At 34.6% G+C, this 21,184-nt stretch overlaps 1 protein-coding gene across 7 annotated transcripts in view; it reads right to left on the reverse strand.

Annotated features, from left to right (window-relative positions):
• Positions 1 to 5,571: 5,571 nt before the first annotated feature.
• Positions 5,572 to 21,184, reverse strand: part of LOC112054984 (putative polypeptide N-acetylgalactosaminyltransferase 9) — a 214,629-nt gene continuing 199,016 nt past the window's right edge. For 5 of the 7 annotated variants that reach the window (XM_052885433.1, XM_052885430.1, XM_052885432.1 and 2 more), the window contains 11 exons: positions 20,886 to 20,933; positions 19,716 to 20,338; positions 18,466 to 18,510; positions 15,471 to 15,663; positions 14,689 to 14,858; positions 13,825 to 13,989; positions 12,967 to 13,430; positions 12,378 to 12,560; positions 11,947 to 12,054; positions 9,796 to 9,924; positions 5,572 to 9,360 (listed from right to left, as the gene is read on the reverse strand). In XM_052885433.1, coding sequence (XP_052741393.1) covers positions 9,199 to 9,360; positions 9,796 to 9,924; positions 11,947 to 12,054; positions 12,378 to 12,560; positions 12,967 to 13,430; positions 13,825 to 13,989; positions 14,689 to 14,858; positions 15,471 to 15,663; positions 18,466 to 18,510; positions 19,716 to 19,950 — 1,854 coding nt within the window. In that variant the 5' untranslated portion in view covers positions 19,951 to 20,338; positions 20,886 to 20,933 and the 3' untranslated portion in view covers positions 5,572 to 9,198. Of the gene's footprint in view, positions 9,361 to 9,795; positions 9,925 to 11,276; positions 11,382 to 11,946; positions 12,055 to 12,377; positions 12,561 to 12,966; positions 13,431 to 13,824; positions 13,990 to 14,688; positions 14,859 to 15,470; positions 15,664 to 18,465; positions 18,511 to 19,715; positions 20,339 to 20,885; positions 20,934 to 21,184 lie in introns of all 7 variants that reach the window. The other 2 variants (XM_052885434.1, XM_052885435.1) reach the window with 2 other exon arrangements.

Here is a 21,184-nt window from a genome sequence, read left to right on the forward strand (position 1 = left end):
CTTATTTGTATTGAAACCAGCGTACCCAGGGGCGTGGCCTAAATGGCTGTTTAATATTTAGTGAAAAATGAAATATGTCACCCTTACTTTAGAGTTCAATATTATTTATTCCTTTTGTCACAGAACAAAACAAGACTGCTAGTACATGCGCGGACACGCTTGCGATGTTCCGCACACCCGGGTGTACGCGAGCCACGCCCCCTTGCTACTTCTATTGCTAAAAGCGTTAGCTTTTAGCGTTGTCTGTTCTGTGGTTAAAACAATTAAAGTCTCTTGCCCATTACTTACAGTCAATGTGATTCCTTCAAAAAGTGCCGATTTACACTTTGAATCTCGTAAATTTGGTGTTTAGGTGGAAGCAATCGAAATTATTGCCACATGTTTATTTGTTATTCTAAGGCCACACGAATACAGCGATCGTCTCGAATAATACTAATAATAATAATAATAATAATAAATAATCTTTATTACCATACTTATTACTAGGCATACATAAACTCTATTTAATTTTAATGATTGTGCTTAAGCTATAATGCATAAATTAAACAAAAAGAAAAGAAACTAATTATTATTACTCGCCTACCTAGTAACATGGCAACTGGTCGCAAACTCAGCCTTTTGCTGTGCATAGTGCACAGCGCTGATTTTCAGTTTGCTCCGTTACAACGGTCTAACGTGCACCGTGCTTACTACTAAATTATTTAAAAGAAAAATAGAATAGGATAAACATAAACTCAATAAAATATACTTTACAAAATCTACACTATAATAATATACAATATACAAAAATATTACATAAAAGTATAAAATAATACATAATAATACATATATGTATAATTACACATATCTACACATATACATACCAATAAAAATTAAAAATAAAAAATTTTAATAAAAAAAATTCAACCGACTTCCAACTCAAAAATTAACCTAAACTAAAAAGCAAAAAATAACATCTTACCTATGTGCTACCTTCTGATCAGTTTGAAGGCGGTGCCAAGCCAGTGATGTTTTAATTGAAGCCGTTTAAATTACAAAATTTCTGTGGTTCTTTCAGAAACGGCTTTAATTAAAATATGACACTAGATTGGCACCGCCTTCAAACTGATCAGAAGGTAGCACATAGGTAAGATGTTATTTTTTGCTTTTTAGTTTAGGTTAATTTTTGAGTTGGAAGTCGGTTGAATTTTTTTTATTAAAATTTTTATTTTTTAATTTTTAGTGTTAGCACACCTACAGAGTGTGAACAAAAATTAATAAGCAATTAGTTGAAACGTTTTTTTTTTATAATAAGTATCTAAGTCCTACAATCCCAATTTTAAAAATACTACCTTAACTCATATACAAAATTTTACTCCCCCTTTATCCACACGTAATATGAATATTCAGAAAAACATGAAAGGTGACTGTACTCCGTTTTCATCACCAGACCCCCTATGCAGTCACAATCCACATGGTTGGAAAGTTCTCATCAATATAAAATTTATCAAGTCCAAATACAAGGTAGCTACTGTGAACCATCGAGGAGTTCCCTTAACTATCCTTCATCTTCGTCACCAGACCCCTAATACAGTCACAACCTATCCAGGTGGAAAGTTCTCATCAATACAAAATTATCAAGTCAAAACACAAGGTAGCTACTGTGAACCGTCGAGGAGTTCCCTTAACTATCCTTCGTCTTCATCACCAGACCCCTAATACAGTCACAACCCACCTAGGTGGAAAGTTCTCATCAATACAAATTTATCAAGTCCAAACACAAGGTAGCTACTGTGAACCGTCGAGGAGTTCTCTTAACTGTCCTTCGTCTTCATCATCAGACCCTTAATACAGTCACAACTCATTTAGGTGGAAAGTTCTCATCAATACAAATAAATCAAGCCCAAACAAAAGGTACCTGCTGTAAATCGTTGACGAGTTCCATCGTCTGTGTTTTGGCTCCATCATCAGACCAACTCCAGACCTTCATAAAATTGTAGTGGTTTAAAATACCTTATGGAAACACTAACAAACGCACTAGCCGTCCCTACAACTTTCAAAAGATCCCCTCGATTTCTCCAGGATGCCATCATCAGATCCTGACATGAAAAAAATGGGACCACCCTGGAATCAAACCCTTCAAAACAAAAAAATAATTTTCAAAATCGGTCCACAAATGACGGAATTATCGCTGGACATACATAAAAAAAAAAAAAAAAAAAAAAAAAAAAAAAAAAACATACATACAGTCGAACGTAGAACCTCCTCCTTTTTGGAAGTCGGTTAAAAATACAAGTTAAATAGATATTTATTTCATAAATTATTATAAACAAATCGTGCTGCCTCTATTTGAGAATTAATGTAAAAAATTCTCACTTTGTATTTAAAGGTAGCTTCGCTAACAATCTTACCCTGATTACGGATTGGAGGTGGGAGGTCATTCCAAATCTTAGCCGCAGCGAAACGAAAGCATCCCTTATCGCTGCATTTCTATAACTAGGAATCACCAGTTTGCATTGGTTGATCACCCGCGTCACTCCTCGATCCTTCCGCCAAAGCAGTCGCTCACACAGGTAGGTGGGTCGCTTACCTTGCAATTTTCTCCGTATTAACGAATAGACGAAGATTGAATTCAAATGGCGGCGTCCAACGAAAGACGGGCGCTCGAGCGCGGTGAGGTGGTTTTTCCAAATGCACTCTCAAAATCGGAGACAAAAGAAGCTACATTGAAGAAATTTCGAATGACGAATTAAATTAGGGATATTTACGAACAACCATGATTGAGTAACAAACATCCATAACCGACAGGCCGTAGTTTTCTGAAATCCTGTTAATTTTTCGTTTCAGAACCTTCACCCTACAAAGTACTAAAGAAGAATGGCGAGATTTCATGTATTTTGGGACTAGCAGATAGAAGTAGCGTACATAGTTGAAACCTATTAATAGTTGTTTATCGTGATTAAACTAAGAAAAAAGCAAATGGTAAGCAGTCTTGAAAAGCAGGAAGATCAAACATTAAAAGTAGGTACCTTAAAAGTAGGTACCCTATCATTAACATTAACGTGAAAAACACCGCCGCTGACATACAACTGCGTGATTGCTTCATAAATACAACAAGGCGTTTCGGTCATAGGCAACAATATTTATTAATGAAATACACTTTTTTTTCTTTTCATTCCCGTTATGTAAAATCTAAATATTTTTTTACAAGCATCTTACAAAATAATTGTTTTATCTAATACTATCTTACAAATGTATGGGTGTACGATACTTCAGAGTGTGACTCCCACTTTCGCCAACCTCCTTTTTATTAATGTATAACTCAAGCAAAAGGTTGCCATGGGGTTACGAACAAAAATACATTCTATACTTGGACAGTTAGGGATCTGGAGACTTGAAATCTACTTGCTACCAAAGGCACGACGGTGTAAGCTCTACTCCATATTTCGCTACCGAACTTATATATGGCACGAGCATGAGCTGACAGACTTTCAGCCTTTCTAAAATGAGGTATGTCTGGCTATCGCAGGCATTTTTATCTTTTCCGGTTATTACCGAGTCAAAAAGAGTGAAGTGAAGTTATGATGTCACAAAGTCGAGGGAGGGCAATCGAGCATGAGTTACACAAGTTAGTCTTTTGTTTTACGGTTTCATTTAACTGCTGACAAAGTGAATTTTAGTTTTTAAGCTGAATTTTAGAATGGACAATTTATAAGGATGAGGACAATTTACAGAACCGTGCGACGCCACACTAATGTAGACATTATTTCGCAGACTCGTACGTGTTGAATCTTTAGTCAAGTACTCCATACCTCAATGGTCCCGTGGTTAGCTGGTTCAGCTACGGGCAATGAGGGCCAGGGTTCATATCCCGGGTCAGGCCCAACGGGTCAGCCAATTTTCTTACAAGAAAAATCTTAATAGCACCCTGAGTTGGGAAGTTGGTACACCCCCGTGCCTCGGACAGCACGTAAAGCCGTTAATTATGCGCCTGCTCTCTTATTGGTCTGCCGTCCCATCGGAATAAGAGAGTGAGGAAAAAGAGAGTGAGAGTGCCACCGCACACACTTGTGCACTATAATATCTCCTGCGTACATCTCTCACCAAAAGATAGGCCGTGGCCAAAAAAATAAGAAACAATTGAGGCGGTAGTATTTATTAGCCTATGCTGACCACGAGATCCTAGATAAGAGTTCTAGAGCGGCCTATTCTAAGGAATAATCACTTAGCAGCCTGGGGTTAGTATTTCAATGGTATTAATGGTACTCCAAGGCAGATAGGCCTTGAGTACACCGGAGTACCGTGTTGTAAAGTAGCGGGCTGTTTAAAAAACCTAATGTAGAAATCAACTCGGTTCAGTAGTAGTCGGTACTTTAACGTCATATGCTAAATATTGACTGGTATTCGCATCAAAGGAGTATCATTGTAATTTTATGTAGTATCATCATCATCATCGTCATCTTATCAGCCCATAGTCTTCCACACCAGGACACAGTCCTTTTGTAGGGACTTCCAAACATCACGATCCTGAGGCGCCTGCATCCAGTAAATCCCTGCGACTCGCTTGATGTCGTCAATCCACCTGGTGGGGGCTCGACCAAAACTGCGTTTTTTGGAGCGGGCTTAGCATTTCAGCACCTTGGAACCCCACGTTCATCGGCTCATCAAACTATGTCCGCCGTCTATCGCCACTTCAGCTTGCGCACGTTGACTTGTGTCGGAGGCTTTGGTTCAAGGTTGTAGTAATCAACTTTTTATTACAAAACTCACAGTGTTAGTCTAATGAAAGGCATGATCAGATCAGCGGGCGTATTATGTATCTCGGTGTATCATTGATAGCCACTACATCGTATATCATCGTATTTTCGTTTTTGTGATCGTCTAATATAGTTATTTCACGAAATAACCTTAACTGCACCATTTTACATTAAGCGGTAACGTTTTTTGTGTCTACGATCATCTCACATGACTATTTCAACGAAATTACGTAAATACCAGTTTTTCGTCAAAAGAACATTTATTACCTGCCATTACCACTATACTAATGTTATTTTACGTAAAATGACGACAATTGTCTCATACCATTAAAAATACAATGTTAGTTGATTTCAAAAGCGAAAATACGATGAAAAATGATGTAGTGACTGATTACTTGAATGGTACACCGATGTACATAATAAACCTACAGATCAGTTTGCTTAGTTTCTAGGTAACTTTAAATTGAATTTACGATATCTTTAGGCACAGTGGTATGCGCGGTGGATTTATAAGACGGAGCTCCTGAGTTCGATCCCCGGCTGGGCCGATTGATATTTTCTAACTTGGCCTGGTCTGGCTGGTTGGAGGCTCCAGCCGTGGTTAGTTACCACCCTACCGATAAGCGATTTCGCGTTAAGGTACGATGTCGTGCAGAAACCGAAACCGAAAGTTAATCCGTTTCCATCTTAGATTGCATCATCACATACTATCAGGTGAGATTGTAGTCAAGGGTTATCTTGTAAATAATAACAATAATTTATATTTCTATGACATGAAAGCATTCTAGCTTGTCATTAGTAAAGAAATCTAACGAGTCATAAAATGAAAGAACCATTTACAAATCCAACATAATGCTTTATTTTACAAACACTACTGTACGAACTAACATTACGCCATCGCATTATAGTACAGGAGACATCGCTTAATATGTACAGAAATTTCAACATTCAAATACAATATTACGTAAAGATATAAGGCACATTTATAACGTCTTAACCCAAGGAGAATAATTGTAATCTATATTATGTTTTTCGATTTTTACGTTTTTATTTAAACAAAATATTTTACTATGGTCGAAGAGACGAGATCTAATAGCCAAGATTTTAGAATGGAGGTGGCTTTTTCCATATGATTATATAACTTTTTCTAAAAATATTATTAATGTCATAATTTAATTAAGTCGGCCGGTGCGTAGCTTGGTCAGAAACAAGAATTTGATACTCATAATTTAAATTACTATTGTTATAATAATCGGAGATTGCTATAATAATAAAATGATTATCTTAACAAAAAATGGTAATTTTACTGGTGCTACTAAACTAGGTAATTATAGAAAACTGAAATTTTCTAACACACTCCTAAATATGATAGATTTGTCTATTGGTTGGATAAGAAGTTTGACACCAATCTTTTTGCATCAAATTGAATCTAGAGTCATACAAAATACTTTACAGTTATATATGAATGTACTTCGTCCCTCCGACTATGTTTATTAGATTTCTAATACAAAGTTACTTGTAATTTTCAATAAAGAAATTGATGTTTTCATGTAATTTAATAACTTTTAATAATAGCTATTTGAATACCTATATTTTGTTTTGATTTTCGTTTTATGCAAAATTATACCTAATGTTAAAAAGAAGAAATACAAAGATAAAGTATTAGAACAGTAAATTAAAGTAGAGAACGAGATTGAAAATATCTGTAATAGAGGAAACGGGTAATTTTCACAAAAATCTGTGAATAAATTATATTATTACTGTAACAGAATATAAATACTAACACAATGCCTATTGTATTATTAGCTATCACATATAAGGCGTGACAACTGAATAATACCTACACAGATATATAAAAAAAGGTGAATGAATAAAACAATGTAATACAAAAATCTTAAACAAAAATACTGGCACTTTAATTTCTAATCATTAATATTTTACAATGTGATATGATTCCTGAGCAAAGACAGAAAAATTTATAACACTAAAATTTACACTTTTTATTTTACTTAAAACGTCATTTTTATCCTATTTTTGCATACAACTGGCAGTTTTTTTCTACGCATAAAAATACTATATATCCATACATAAAATCACAAATTGGAATGTTACTTGTAATCAATCTATTATCAGTAAATAAAAATAAATGAAATACTTTAATAAATAATATTTTCACAGAAATACCGATACTAAATTTCTGAAGAATAATCATTTTATGCAAACAAACAAGATCAAACAAAAAGTATACCTACCAATATGTACATTTATTTAAAATTAGAAAAAAAAATAACGAAAGAATAAAATCAAACTAAATCAGTCATATTATTTTAGTCAAACCTTGTTTTAATATCGTACAGTACAAAATAGATCGAGACAAAAATAAATTCGCTTAAATTCATGAACCCTCGAATAATACAAAAATATATCCTTATCATAAATAGTAACTAAAATATTAGACATTTTCATTGTTATTGTAATAATCTACAATATTATGTTATAAATATATTTCACTAGATCCATTTTCTAGGACAAATTTTAAGACTAATATTTAATTGAAGAAATCACAATTACATTTAGCGAAATATACGCACAATTTTGTCGCGTTAACGTTGAATTCATCGTAGTTTCGCCACGATTTTGAAGCGAATATCGAAACGAAACTGATGTTGCCTTTTATAGCGTAAATATTTCACTATGATTGTATATTTTTCCATGCAATTAAGGTGACGATATCGCTTCTCTTTCGAATTTCATAAAAACCCAACGATCGACGAAACTACAGAATTTCGCTATGTTTATTTTATTGCCTTGGAATATTTTATACATTATGATTAACAAACCGTGGCATTTGAGAATAACAATTCAAATATAATATGTAGCAAGATATGTACAGTACAGTTTCGAGATTAATTCTAATTAGTATATTTTATTTAATACTTCACATAGAATACTATTACAATGTTGATATAATATAATTGAAAACTAATACAGATTCGTTATAGTCAATCTATTCTGGGAAGTCCGTTTGAGATTTGATGTAGGTAAGGCCGGTGCTACACGACCAGCTCGAGCAGTTAGCCAGTGATCAACATACATGGACTGCACTTGCTATCAGAGGCAGTAGCTTGAAGCTGCCATTGATAAGTGTTCAAGCAGTTGGCAATTTAAATTTTAATTCAAACCAATAGCAACATGGATTGAACAGTAGACAGCTTGAGTCAGCCTGGCAACTGCTTGTTGGCACGATGGAGTATCACCGTGCTACCAACTGCCCGAAGCATTTGCAACTGCTCGAGCAGTTGGTGTATGTACGTATGAAGAAATCTGTAGTTCATTATACAGCCACAGTTTGAAGCAGTCAATCCTGATTGCTTCAAGCTGTTCGTATATAGCCGGCTTAAAACGACCGACTTAGCGCGTTAGTGTGTATAACTGAAGGTTCGTTTCGTAAAAATCTACATATCCGCACCGATAAGTATTGAACCCATCGCATTGAATAGATTTTTAATTTTAAATTCATGCGATCCGTACGATGCGGATCATTGGACGCACATCTTTCTATACAAAGAATAGTACGGTATCCTTTTGATGCGATGCGTCCGATACTTACGAAGCGGATATATGGACGTCCACCATTCAATAAAATTTCTTCATCTATACATAGATGACTTGTCTGTAAATTGTTAATGTCAAACGTCTTTACCATCACAACTATTTTTTTATCACTACATCTAAATCAAAACAGACTTTCAAAGTAGACAAACTATACAATATAAATTTTACAAAAGACAGCTGATATGTCACAAAAGTATTACATTTTACAAGGGAAACGTTTACTAGTAAACAATTTAGTAAAGATTTAAAGTCACCAAGTAAAATGAAAATTATAAAGTCTACATACACAGTCGCAATCGAGCTCATTAAAGAGAGAGCAAACTTAAACTGAGAAATAGAGAAGGTTTTCAAATGTATTACAAACCTAGCAATTAAAGTCTGATATTGAAATAACAAATTAGGCCAAATTGGGGTCAATCTAGGGGGTCTAAATTTTAAAAGTAAAAGAAACAAACAAAAACGTCCATCACTCCATCAAAAGTCGCATACATTAAAATTCACTTAACACACAATTTTTTAATAGACTATACACAAAATGCGTTTAACAACAAGTGATACTATGCACTCACATTTAGTAACTTGTCCGTGTTTCATTATTTCTATAGAAGTCCACTTCAAATAATAAACTATAGCTGAAACCTGTGGAGTCTTCAGTCAGTGTATCCCATCAACAAGAGCAAATATGGACAGTAGTTCAAAAGTATTTGAACAAATATCGACCATGATGTCGGTTTTAGCTATAATTTTATTCATAACTAACAAAACACTCACAATTCTTGAATAGTCCGCTGCATAATAGTCCTATAGTCTTTATTTATATGAACATTATTTCATCGTAGGCCTCCCGCTACTCGACCATGAGTTCTGGACTGAGTCTGTCAGCGTTGAAATTTTCCATGTTCCACATCTGTCTATTCTCGGATTCATTGCACGTCTCCATGACTATCTTATCTTTGTTCCGTGATATCGCCATACATTTTTCACTGGATCCGTGTTTTATTAACTTCGTCTGTAACAAACAATCAATCAATCATTAGGTAAGTATTTTATTTAAGTCGAGCTCAAAGTTCACAAATGTTTCGTTCAACTCCATAGAAAGTAGACAAAACCATAGTAATATTTTGTAATATTTACAGTTCTGCATAAGTAATTAACAGCGTAGTAATTTTTCGCAAAAAGAGAACAAAATAATTTGGTAAAATTAATTAAGCTTTTAAAGTTACTGTAATCTTAAATTCCAATTTTCCTGGGCTGAAGTTCCTTAAAAGTTTACACAAAAACTTTTATGCTACCAACATATTCAAGCCAAAATTATCTCTGAAATAAAATACATCTACCATCTTCGTAACCATTAACGTGACGGCAAAACAAGCCTAAACATTAATCTTTATGGAATACCATGAAAAAATAATAGTTAATATGTATCTATAAAAGATATACTTACATTGTGGTCATAAAGCCATAACTGATTGCCCTTGGCCCCATGACAGGGGTACAACACGACGTCGTGGCCCGAATAATCCAGGCAAGTCTCATCGCGGCGTATCTCACCATTCTTTGAGTACATCCAGTACTGAAAAATGTAAAATAAATGTTATAGTATTGTTATTGATCTATGCTTGGAAGTCCAGGCTTTTGATCAAGATGTTAGACCAAGCGCGTTTGTGTGTACAAATTGAAGGTTATACATAGGCACGCTCCCGACCGAAATCGGCCACTTTAGCCAATCTCATGTTGAGACCAACCTGTACGTAGGTGATATTATAGTGCACAAGCACAGGTGGACTCTCTATTCCCTCACTTTCATAGTTGGAAGGTGGGGAAGTTACTTCACGACTAACTTCCCCATTTCCCGAGTGTATCAACACCGCCAACTTCCCCATTTCAAGCTGTTATTAAAATTTTCTTGGAAGAAAAATCCCAATAAGGTTGGTCTGCAGCGGGATTTGAACCTTAGACCTCATTGTCCGTAGCTGTATAGATTAATAATAACAATCAAAGAAAGTTCCTTCAGTTTTACACACCAACGCGCTGTCTGTCAAACGCCAAACCTTATCAGATGTAACCAGACTTCCAAAAGTAGATAACATATAACAAAATATTATTGCACAAAAACAGTCAATAGTTTTGTTTTGTAACATCTGAACTAAATAGTATCTACCCAAACCAACCCAAATAAGAGATGACACAAGAAATTATTATATTATCTGTGAAATCTTTGATAAAATTATATTGATATAAACCCTCCATCCATTGGCATTATCTAAAACAGTTATACAATATGCATAATGAAATGGAGATAAATATAGTATTTTGATGAAAACAAAGTGTGGTTAATAGATCTTCGCGTATTTAATAAACATGTAGGTGATGGAGAATTTATAAAATATGCGTAATTTATGCAAGAAATTATAAATTATTAAATAAAAAAATAAATAATTCATTTAATACAATTTGTTAACTAAGCTTACATACTATAAAATATACCTAGCGGCAGTACCAAGAGTTTAAAAAAAATCATTTAAAATGTGTACCAGATGATAACGTCGGTTAATAAGGAGAAGTAAGTATTGATTTTCCACCAATAATTTTAACGTGTATGATAAACCACGATGTAAATACTAAAAAAAATATGTAAAGACCTGAATGAGTGACGAAAAATATTTCGTTAAAATTATCTTAATATTGCATTAGTATAAATGAAAAATACGTTCCAAAACGTATGCGTGCGGAATAAACAACAAATTTATCAACACGCAACAGTTTCGTGGATTAGTTATAACAAAGTGGTGTGATACAAAACATAATAAGGGTTATTATTTTTCTAATAAATTATTATTAGCCACTCGCGGCGAGCACCGCAACCTAAAATATACCAAAAGCAAAAGCATAGAGTAAATCAGTCTCGGCGTAAAATAGACAAACCTGGTTGCCGTATTCTCCGTGGCACGGCCATACATTTACAGGCTTCTTCATATCTTCCGGCCCGGCTGCCGAGTCGACGCACATATCCGACGTTGGATTCGCGATCTAATGTCATCCATAATTTAGAAAGGCGTGCCAAAGCAAGCGTGCTGGTGACACTATTACTTGAAGCATTTTGTTAAAACTTCGCTTACTCTACAAGTAATAATGTCCGGGTGAGAATGTAATGAATGATGATTGAAACAAAAGTGTGCCGCTTATTCATCATACAGGAATAAGTTGAGTGGTGAATTTCGATAAAACCCATTTCTATTGAACACGTCACTCGCATTCCGATACCGATAGTACCTGCTTGCCACCTTCACCGTGACACGAGTCTAACATTAAAGGAGCTGCTGTTTCTTGAAATTCCTCGAAGGATACACCGTCGATGCAGTAAAGGAGATCGTTCGCTTCGTTTCGAATCTAACGATTCATATAAACAATATACTAATAAAAAAATGTAATGAAAAGTACGTGCAAACGACTGTGCTATCAGACAAAAAAAAACCGTGCGATTTAAAACATGCTGGAAAATCAGTGTGCAGACAAATTTAAAACAATAAAGTGGTCGAAATGATTTTTCAACGTGGTACTGCCGCAACAGGTGAAATTTTAAACGACAGAAGACCTGATTTCCTCCCTGCCGGTGACACGGGTAAAGTCCGACGGGCTTATGATGGTTGGATTTGTGGCCTGGCGAATCCAGACATGTCTTATCGAAGCCGACATTTCGTATCTGCACATGTAATAATTTTGAAAGAAACGTACACTTATAGCACAGTTAATAAAAGTACAATAACTATTTTAACTCTGAGTTCGAACATCAATTCAACAAGAAACAATTCATCAGTTCCAAAAAAGAGTAGACAAACTTGACCTACTTGAAATAAATTAATTATAATTGTTTTTTAAGATGTAACAAACCATAAAATAAATTCAATCTAAAAGGAATTCGAATGTATTTTTTACCATATCCTTTAGGGACTTTAAATTATGAACTGGGTGAATTGAAAACAATTAGGCAAGTAATCGTTTGATGGAAGCAAAAATTATACAAACCTCGCCATGGGCGACAGATTCTCCCGGGATGAAAAGTTCTGGATAAATGTTTTTCAAATACCACTCAAAGGATTTGCATCCAAGTTTTTCTCTCAACGCTTTCCGGCTACTTATGTCACCGTAGTCACCTTTGTCGTTACCAACTCGCTGATAATAGTATTTGGCATAGTCATCCAACCAAACCTAAAATACAGAAAACTTAAATAAAATATAGGTACATTTTCGGAAAACAGTTTTAGTTGTAATTTTAAAGTGCAGACAAAATGAGGACTGGCGTTTTGTCTGTGAAACTAAAGGTAAAACAGAAACGTGTTTAAAAATTATCATCCGTCTGTGTGTGGTAAAAGGGGTTTCAATGTCACACGTTAACAATGGGTTTCTGATAGCCTGATATTCCTTTAGTACTTTTATTTTTAAAAGTAAAACTTATTGTCGCGGTAGTCTGTCACTTTGCTATTACATACAAATCCAATCTGTTTTTTTTTAATTACTATAAAATATATATAGGTACATAATATAGAAATTAAGTAATACAATCATGACACACTTGAAAGAAGAAAAATATTCAAAGTCTAAATTAAAATCATACCTCAGCCAATCTAACAGAATTCTTCTTGAGCACATTCACGCCAGTCCGCCATTTGTAGGGCGATCTCTTTCTGAATATGTGACCAACGTGAGAGCACGGAACGATTTCCAAAGTTCCACCACACATCCAACTCTTGAACGACAGTTCTAAATTCTCTCCACCCCAGATATCAAAACCGCTATCGTAAGTACCAAGTCTTTCGAAGAAGTCCTTGTCAATAGCGAAGAGTCCACCAGCCATTGTTGGGGAGTAAACTGGTTCAGCTGTATGTTTGTGTCTAGCTCGCTCACTGGCAGGGACGGGATGCCAATTGAACTGTAGATTCCAATCGAAACCGCCAACGTTGACTGACGACGAGTCCCGGTAGTGATACTCTAGGGTATTATCATCGATAACGTCAATTACTGGACACACTACTGTCGTTTTGTTACGAGCAATTCTATCTAACAAGGGCTCCAGCCAACCTGAAAACAATTTCTGATAAATTTTCTTTTTTGGCTATCGTAAATTTTTATCATTGTAGCATTGCTGCAAAGGCATACCTAAATTAAGTAAACAATTATATTTCTTGCAAGGATATTTCTTTAAAGGATACCTAATCGAGTAGTCAAGTACAAGGTATACGGATATAGGGGATACGGATAGTACCTGTTTAGCCTTAAGGTTGCTGTTAATTACCTTGGTGATATGATTTCATATTCCATCACCATCTGATAAGTGTCAGAGAGCTATATATGCACAAGTTTAGTTTTTGTCATTTGACATAAAGGAAAAACGTAACAAAACTTACGGTTAGACTATCGGAAAGAATCAGAAAGGGGAGAAAACGGTCCTTAATGTAATATAAATGTCACTTACCCTCCGTGCATTCGCAATGGCTGTCTAGATACGTGAGCACAGGAGCGGTGACGTACCGGGCCCCGAGCAGCCTCGCTCTGATGAGCCCCTCTCTGCGGGTGGCGCGGACTATCCTGACTTTGGGCAGAGACGACATGTAATCGTCTAACTGTTGCATCAGGTGTGCTGGAATCAAGATTTAATGCATTTTAGTTGTAACTATACCATCCTTCACGTTCTCACTTAGCTATATAGTATGGGAATATTAAATGGATGGACATTTTTAGGGAAATTGAAGAAAGATCATAGGGAAAAGGTATGACAAAAATTGGATAAGCTTATCAGAAAATGTCAACATATTTCCTTTATTAAGATGTTGAAAGATTGATCATTCTAACTAAATTACCACTTGATCATTTAGCTACAATGACAATCATTAATTTAAGGTTTATAAATATAAAAAAAGAAATATTCAAATACAAATTCCATGCTTAAAAATGCAAAATACAAAATTGGTTGAACCAGCAATTAGCAAAAATCTTGAGATTTTGTGTTTCTACTGTTGGATATTTGCCTGCAAAAATTGTAATAAAAATATTTCAACAACATTTTTAATGTTATTTTTTTTTTATTCTTTACAAGTTAGCCCTTGACTACAATCTCACCTGATGGTAAGTGATGACGTAATCTAAGATGGAAGCGGGCTAACTTGTTAGGAGAAGGATGAAAATCCACACTCCTTTCGGTTTCTACACGACATCGTACCGGAACGCTAAATCTCTTGGCGGTACGTCTTTGAATGTGAAATATGATGATGAATCTCTTGTTCCACGACTTTCCCAGATATGAAAATAAATTGAAAGAGGAACAATCAAGTATACATACGCATGTCCGAGAAGTCATCAACAAGGATGATTTCCTTTATCAAATGCGCCGGTGACCTGTCGATGACGGAGTGCACGGTCCGGAGCAGCACCGACCACGCCTCGTTGTGGAAGCAGATCACCACGGATGTCTGGGGGAGATCTTCTAAGTAGCGGCCTGGTTGCTTACACCTGGTAAATACACATATCTATGGTTATTTCACATATAGATTACCTAATAGATAATAGTTGGATGCAATCTTTACGACGTCTCTGATATAATGTATTGAGCGTTTTAAAGTGATCCGTGGCAGCGCCGCAAATACCATTTAAATCCCTGTAGCTCCGAAAGTAATGATCGCACACACCCTGTTACTTTTTCAAAATTGCTTTACTATTAACATACTCTTAATTTATATACAATTTAAAAAAACTGTCATCATCCCTATTTCCATACAATGATGAACGTCCTCTTAAAATATTATAAATGACATATATAGAGTCAGTATTCCTCAAGAGCGGGGATCTGGAGCTTACACCCACCACGCTGCTGAACAAGAACTGCTTTATTATCATTATCAACATCCCCGCGTAATGTGATGCAATTCTTATTGCCTACGATGTGTAATGGCATCTAATTCAAATATATTCCGTATGCTATACAATAAAGTGATTCGCGTTAATGAAGTCGTGGTCAAAAGTTATACATAATTAATATTAATTAATCGGAAATTAATTAAGTGCGTCCTTCACACCAATTAACTCAACACGGTGAAACAACGAGTACCATTAATAATCTCTCACCATTCATCCCTCGGGTCAGGCAACTTCCTCTTGATCGATATCAGATCGCTCGCGTACTGATTGAAGGCGTTCTTCTTCCACCCTTCTGACACGGCTAGTTTCGCTTCCTCGCTCATGTTGGTCGGTAAGACGACCGGTTTGCCGAGTTCACCAGGCGCATTGTCTGACCCTGGGGCAGCTATCACTCCGAGACCTGCATAAGGATATGTTATTTGAACTTCTAAAAAGTTACGATTTGATTTACTGCCTGTTTGTTAGTTAAAATCCACAGCTACTGGACCGATTTTTAATTTTTTTTCACCGATATAAAGCTATATTTCTTCCACGGGAATGGGATCTCTGTGGATAAAACCGTAGGAATCTGCTAGTATACCTGCTTTATTTGCTAGCGCTTGACTGCAGACCCGCTTGATGGGAAGCGAAGATGCAGATTAGAAGAAAGAGTTGTACCATAGATTTAGGAATGAACAGTGTCACCTAGTGACTCATTATGCGACACAGATGTTTTGAAGATACCAAAAATCGAGGCAGTATTTTCGTTTCGATTTTTTGTCTCGTTTACTGAATACTGATGTAATATTTCTTCAACTGGGTCCACAATTCGGTCCTGTATAACTCGTGCGCATTGACTTGACACCTGGCTACCAAACGCAACCAATCTAACAGTACAAACATCATTCAGGCCAGTTCAGTGTCAAGGTAACCCGCACGAACTGTAAAAGACGATGCCTGATTCTATTTTTTTTTTCGTTTTTACTGTCCATTTTTTAAAAGTTTATCATAGTTTACAATATACAACCCCAAAGTTTCACCACCACCACCACCATCCTGTTTTCCCTTAGTAAAGTACATTACAGTAAGCCAACGTTTATTATAATAATTAAATTTAAAAAAAAAAAAACCAATTATTTATTAATCACACAGTAACAAATTTCAAAGCAATTCTCTTTTTTTTATCCAATATGGTGCTACCACACAATTATAAATTTATAAGCGTACAAGTAAAAGAATATAATTGTACATTTTTGTTCAATATATAATTAATTAACGTTTAATATAATATATCATAATTGAAATGATTTTATGTTATGTTTGTGTGAATCTAAAATTTTATGTTAGTAAAAGATGATATTAGTATAAATTAATGATAATTAATGTTTTTAAACAGCTAGTAATTACTAAATTGCCATCAGCATTAAAATAAGATCAACAAATTACATTTATTGTTAATATATTTTTTTAATTTAACCGGAAGGTACTTTTTTCTTATCTGTCCATAATCCACATTGTGTACTGTTTATATTGTTACTTTTTTCACAGAATTCAAAGGGGATTCTTTATTTGATTACCTAATATGTTATGTAAGTCCGCAATTATCTCAAAAATAACTCAATCAATTGTGATGGTAGTTCTTGTTATTTAAATGCACATCTTTTAGCGCAGGTTTTTGACACTACATAGAGACAGTTGTTTTTACAAGTTAGCCCTTGACTGCAATCTCACCTGATGGTAATTGATGATGCAATCTAAGATGGAATCGGGCTAACTTGTTAGGAGGAGAATGGAAATCGACACCCCTTTCAGTTTCTATACGACATCGTACCAGAACGCTAAATTGCCGAAGCCTTCCCACCAGCAAAACCAGGACCAATTAGGTAAGTCTCAATTGGCCGGGCGGGGAATCGTCTTGCAAATCCACTGCGCTTGGCTCTGAGTCACTGAGGCCATCAAAAATATAGGTAGATATCATAATTATAGGCCAATTTACACGGCCCAGGCCTTCCTCCATAACAGCAGAAGTAACTATTTACATAGGAGTCGTAAAAACAAAGAATGGATAAAGGAACATTATTATGCATTAAGAAAATTCGTAGATATATATCGTATTAATATAACTATATGTTTGATACAACCTGACCATTAACTAAGTAGGCATTTTCATGTCACGCAAGGACTTATCGGCGGATACGGTGGATACGGTGGAACCTAAGCACTGGCCCATATTTCAATCGGAAATCCGTCAACATGTCACGTCCGATACGTGTGAAATAGGTCTAATGTCGGCCATTAATAATATCCCATACCCTCCACCTACCACTAGGATACCGCAGTATTAATTGAAGTTTCAATTTAAATTACGGACAGCACTTACAATGATGTTTCTCTGAAAGGCATTTAATCGCTTAAGTAAAGATGGGTTAATTGAATTCGCTTCTGCTTGAGATTATAGTCTAGTCGATGATCGTTTAATACAACAAGACTCCGCTGTGTTATTATTTTTAACCAATTTTATAACCGGACTTTCGTTATTTGTATGTAGGTATGTATAAGTACATAAGTTTGTTATTTACGCGATTTTCCTAAACTACTGGTTCGATATCCAGCAGGCTTAAGATAAAAAGAGAGAATTTTAGGTACGTATCACACTCTTTTTAATTCTGTCTCTTTCGTTGCGATGGGACAAACAGAGAGAAAGTATATAGACAAATTTAGATCATCGACTCTTGTTGGGTATATCTTACGCGGAAACGTTTAAAGGTACGAGTAAGTATATAAATTGTTGTTTTTAAAATATGCGGACATATACTTTACGTAAATACTTTAAAAAAAGTTGACATTTACATTCAGTTACCGTAAGCTAACTAAAATACATAATGTAAATTGTACATTATCTTTGGGCATTGAATTTTTTAACAAAACCTACAGTACGCTAAAGAAAACGATCGGCAATGTAGTATTGAATTAACTAAACTTCGTTATTGTACTCTATCTACAAGCACTAAAGATGACTTATTGCACTATACAAGTAACAATACAAGTTACATAACTATTATATTAGGTATCTAGTATCTAGATATAGCACAGGCATATTATATAGTATACTAAAGTATAAATGTTTTGCTTTTCACAAAGCTAAAAATCACTATTACAAAAACATAACAAAAAAAAAACTACAAAGAATATACTGAATGCCAAAAAGCAATAAGAATATTACCTTCTCTCCCCAAGATCCGACCCATCCAATCGAGGCGCGTTGATGCTGTGGTGGATAAAGGAACATTATCATGCATTATATCTACAAAAACTAACAGTGAGTACATAATTTTACTAGACTTCTCATGGTTAAACATAAAAGTATGTGCTCAAGGAGCTCATTCATACGTATCCAGTATAATTATGTACATGTGTGTTTTTACTATTCAGGGGTAACAATCTCAGAAGATAATGTAACATTGAGATAATTTGAAAACATAAAACAATAAGAGCAATAAAAGAAAAATCTGCTAATGTCTAATTATTAACAGAATGTGCAATAAACAGTTAAATAGTGAAACTAAAAAAAGATGGAATACTATGCAACAAATTTAAAGTTTCTGGTGCCTTAACTACTTGGACATGTTACACAAGACCCAAGTAGTAGAAGAACCAATACACCGTGTATGGTATATATAACTTTGAATTCAGTAAACTATGACGCACGAGCAAAGCAAATGTTGGATCACACAGTTTTAATTTTCAACTGGCACCTTGAACTAGACGAAAATCCAATACTAAAACGAATTACAATAAAAAAGAACGTGTATCAGTAGGAGTGTTTTAAAGCCCTTGGGATAGTTTCGTTTAACATTCATTGGAATTTGTAACGTCTCTACTCATTACCATTTCTATTGCGGGGGCAAGCGGAGAGACAATCGCAGAGTTTCTAAGGAACTAGGGACAATACGAGCCGGGGAACTCTAATGGGCCCGTGATTTACAGCGGTCATAAAATCGTGACAGGCGATATAGCTTACGGAGATAGCGGAAAAGGTGAAATTTACAGTGATTAAATTACATAAAACAGACGTGGCGTCGACATAAAAAATAATGTCTTGAGCAAATAATATAAAAAAAAACTAAATTGACACAGATATCACACCAGATCGAATATGGATGAAATCTAGTTTCGAGATAGATTGTAGTCTGGAATAGTACATATTACGGATAATATGTTCTCGAGAACTGGGTGAAATCTCGAGGTAAACTAGTAACATAATAAAAAAAACTACAAATCGCAGATTTTAAACTTAACATCAAATATAAAGTTTATATAATATACAAATGTAATAGTTAAAAGAAAACCTGTATTTGTTAGCAATATATAAATTCATGCGTAACATAAAATGTCGAACAAATATATTATTAGTGTTTAGTACCTACACCAAGAGCTCATGCAAATTTAGTCGTTATTAGAGAAATTTCTTACCATCGGACAAATTATTGCCATATGACTCGCTTTTCTTTTTGGTCGATGTTGGTTTTGCCATTTTTAGCGGCTTAGCCTCGGGATCTTCATATTCGATGGGCGGAGCGCCAATGGCATTTCTTGCTCCACCATTAGTCGTTAGCAATGCTACCATAAACCATAAAGCTGTCAGAATCAGTACAGCTTTCAATATTAACGTCCTCCTTCGTAAAAAGAACATGCTGTAGTATTTCATTTTATATTTTAATTAATTCTTTTATATTTACTACGCTTCTTATTTGTCTATTTGCCTCAATATATCAATAATTATATTTCAATTAATATCTAATAGAATAATGATAGAATATATTTTACATGTCTTTTGAGCAATAATGTTTAAACTATCTATTATAATCACAAATAGGCGACTAGAATCAAATAATGAGATATGTCCAAGATATTAAGAATGATATTTGTTAGGATATGTTTCAAGGTAAAAGTTATTCCTCTTCACATGCTTTGGCAATTTCAGATTCTCGGCTATAAATTTGCCTTATCGTGGCCTTGATTAATAACTTTCTTTCTAGTTTTTTGATTCATCTCTAAAACCTCTTATCGTGAAACCCTCTTCCATGGCATAAAATCTGAAAATTAAAATTAAAAAATTACGTAACAGCGCAACAAGGATATCAGTTAATTAATGAAAAAGTATTGTTCAGTGGACAACTTTACTTTGAACTCAACAAAACACAATACTCGCTAGTTAAACAAAAAATAATAAACAAACGCAAAGCGAAATAACGAGGAGAGCTTGGACGTAAGTAATAAAGCCTTGATGTTTTTGTTTTCAGTTCAGGAACATTATTATACATTTAAGCATTGTTCTTTAAATTGAGACTGTTGTTCGAGCATTCGATATACTTTCTAAACATTCGCTTGTGAAATAAGAGAGTAGAAACCGAATTTTGAATATAATTGCTAAAAAAAATTTTGGGGCAATGAAAAAAGACCAGCGAAATACAAAAACAAAACCATTTTCTTCAATTTTTTGTCTTATTTGCCTTCGGATTTTCATGCAGTTTTCACAGACTAAGAAAAACATAGTGCAAAATATACAATTTTATTTAATCGAAATTGAAAGTAAACAATTATAAGTTTGAATTATTTTTAAAAAGCTTATTGTTAACTTACGATTAATAATATTGGTTTTCGTCGTAGAAAACGTCACTCAGGTGGATTCTGAAACAAAGAAATATGACATAAATATCTAATTGTCTAAAGAATAAAATGAATTCCACCAAATCCAAATAGTAGGTACATATAAATTGTAGTCAAAAACCGAGATAGTGGCAATAAATTCGATTAAAATCTTTACGACTTCCAATGTAACGTAAATAACGCTAAATCGAGTTTATTTGAAGAAAACATTTTTCAGTGATGCAGCATTTGGAAAAATATCACAGTTTTGTATGTAATTCAAATGAAGGTAG

The sequence above is a fragment of the Bicyclus anynana genome, chromosome 14 (assembly GCF_947172395.1).
Source record: "Bicyclus anynana chromosome 14, ilBicAnyn1.1, whole genome shotgun sequence".
Taxonomy (NCBI): domain Eukaryota; kingdom Metazoa; phylum Arthropoda; class Insecta; order Lepidoptera; family Nymphalidae; genus Bicyclus; species Bicyclus anynana.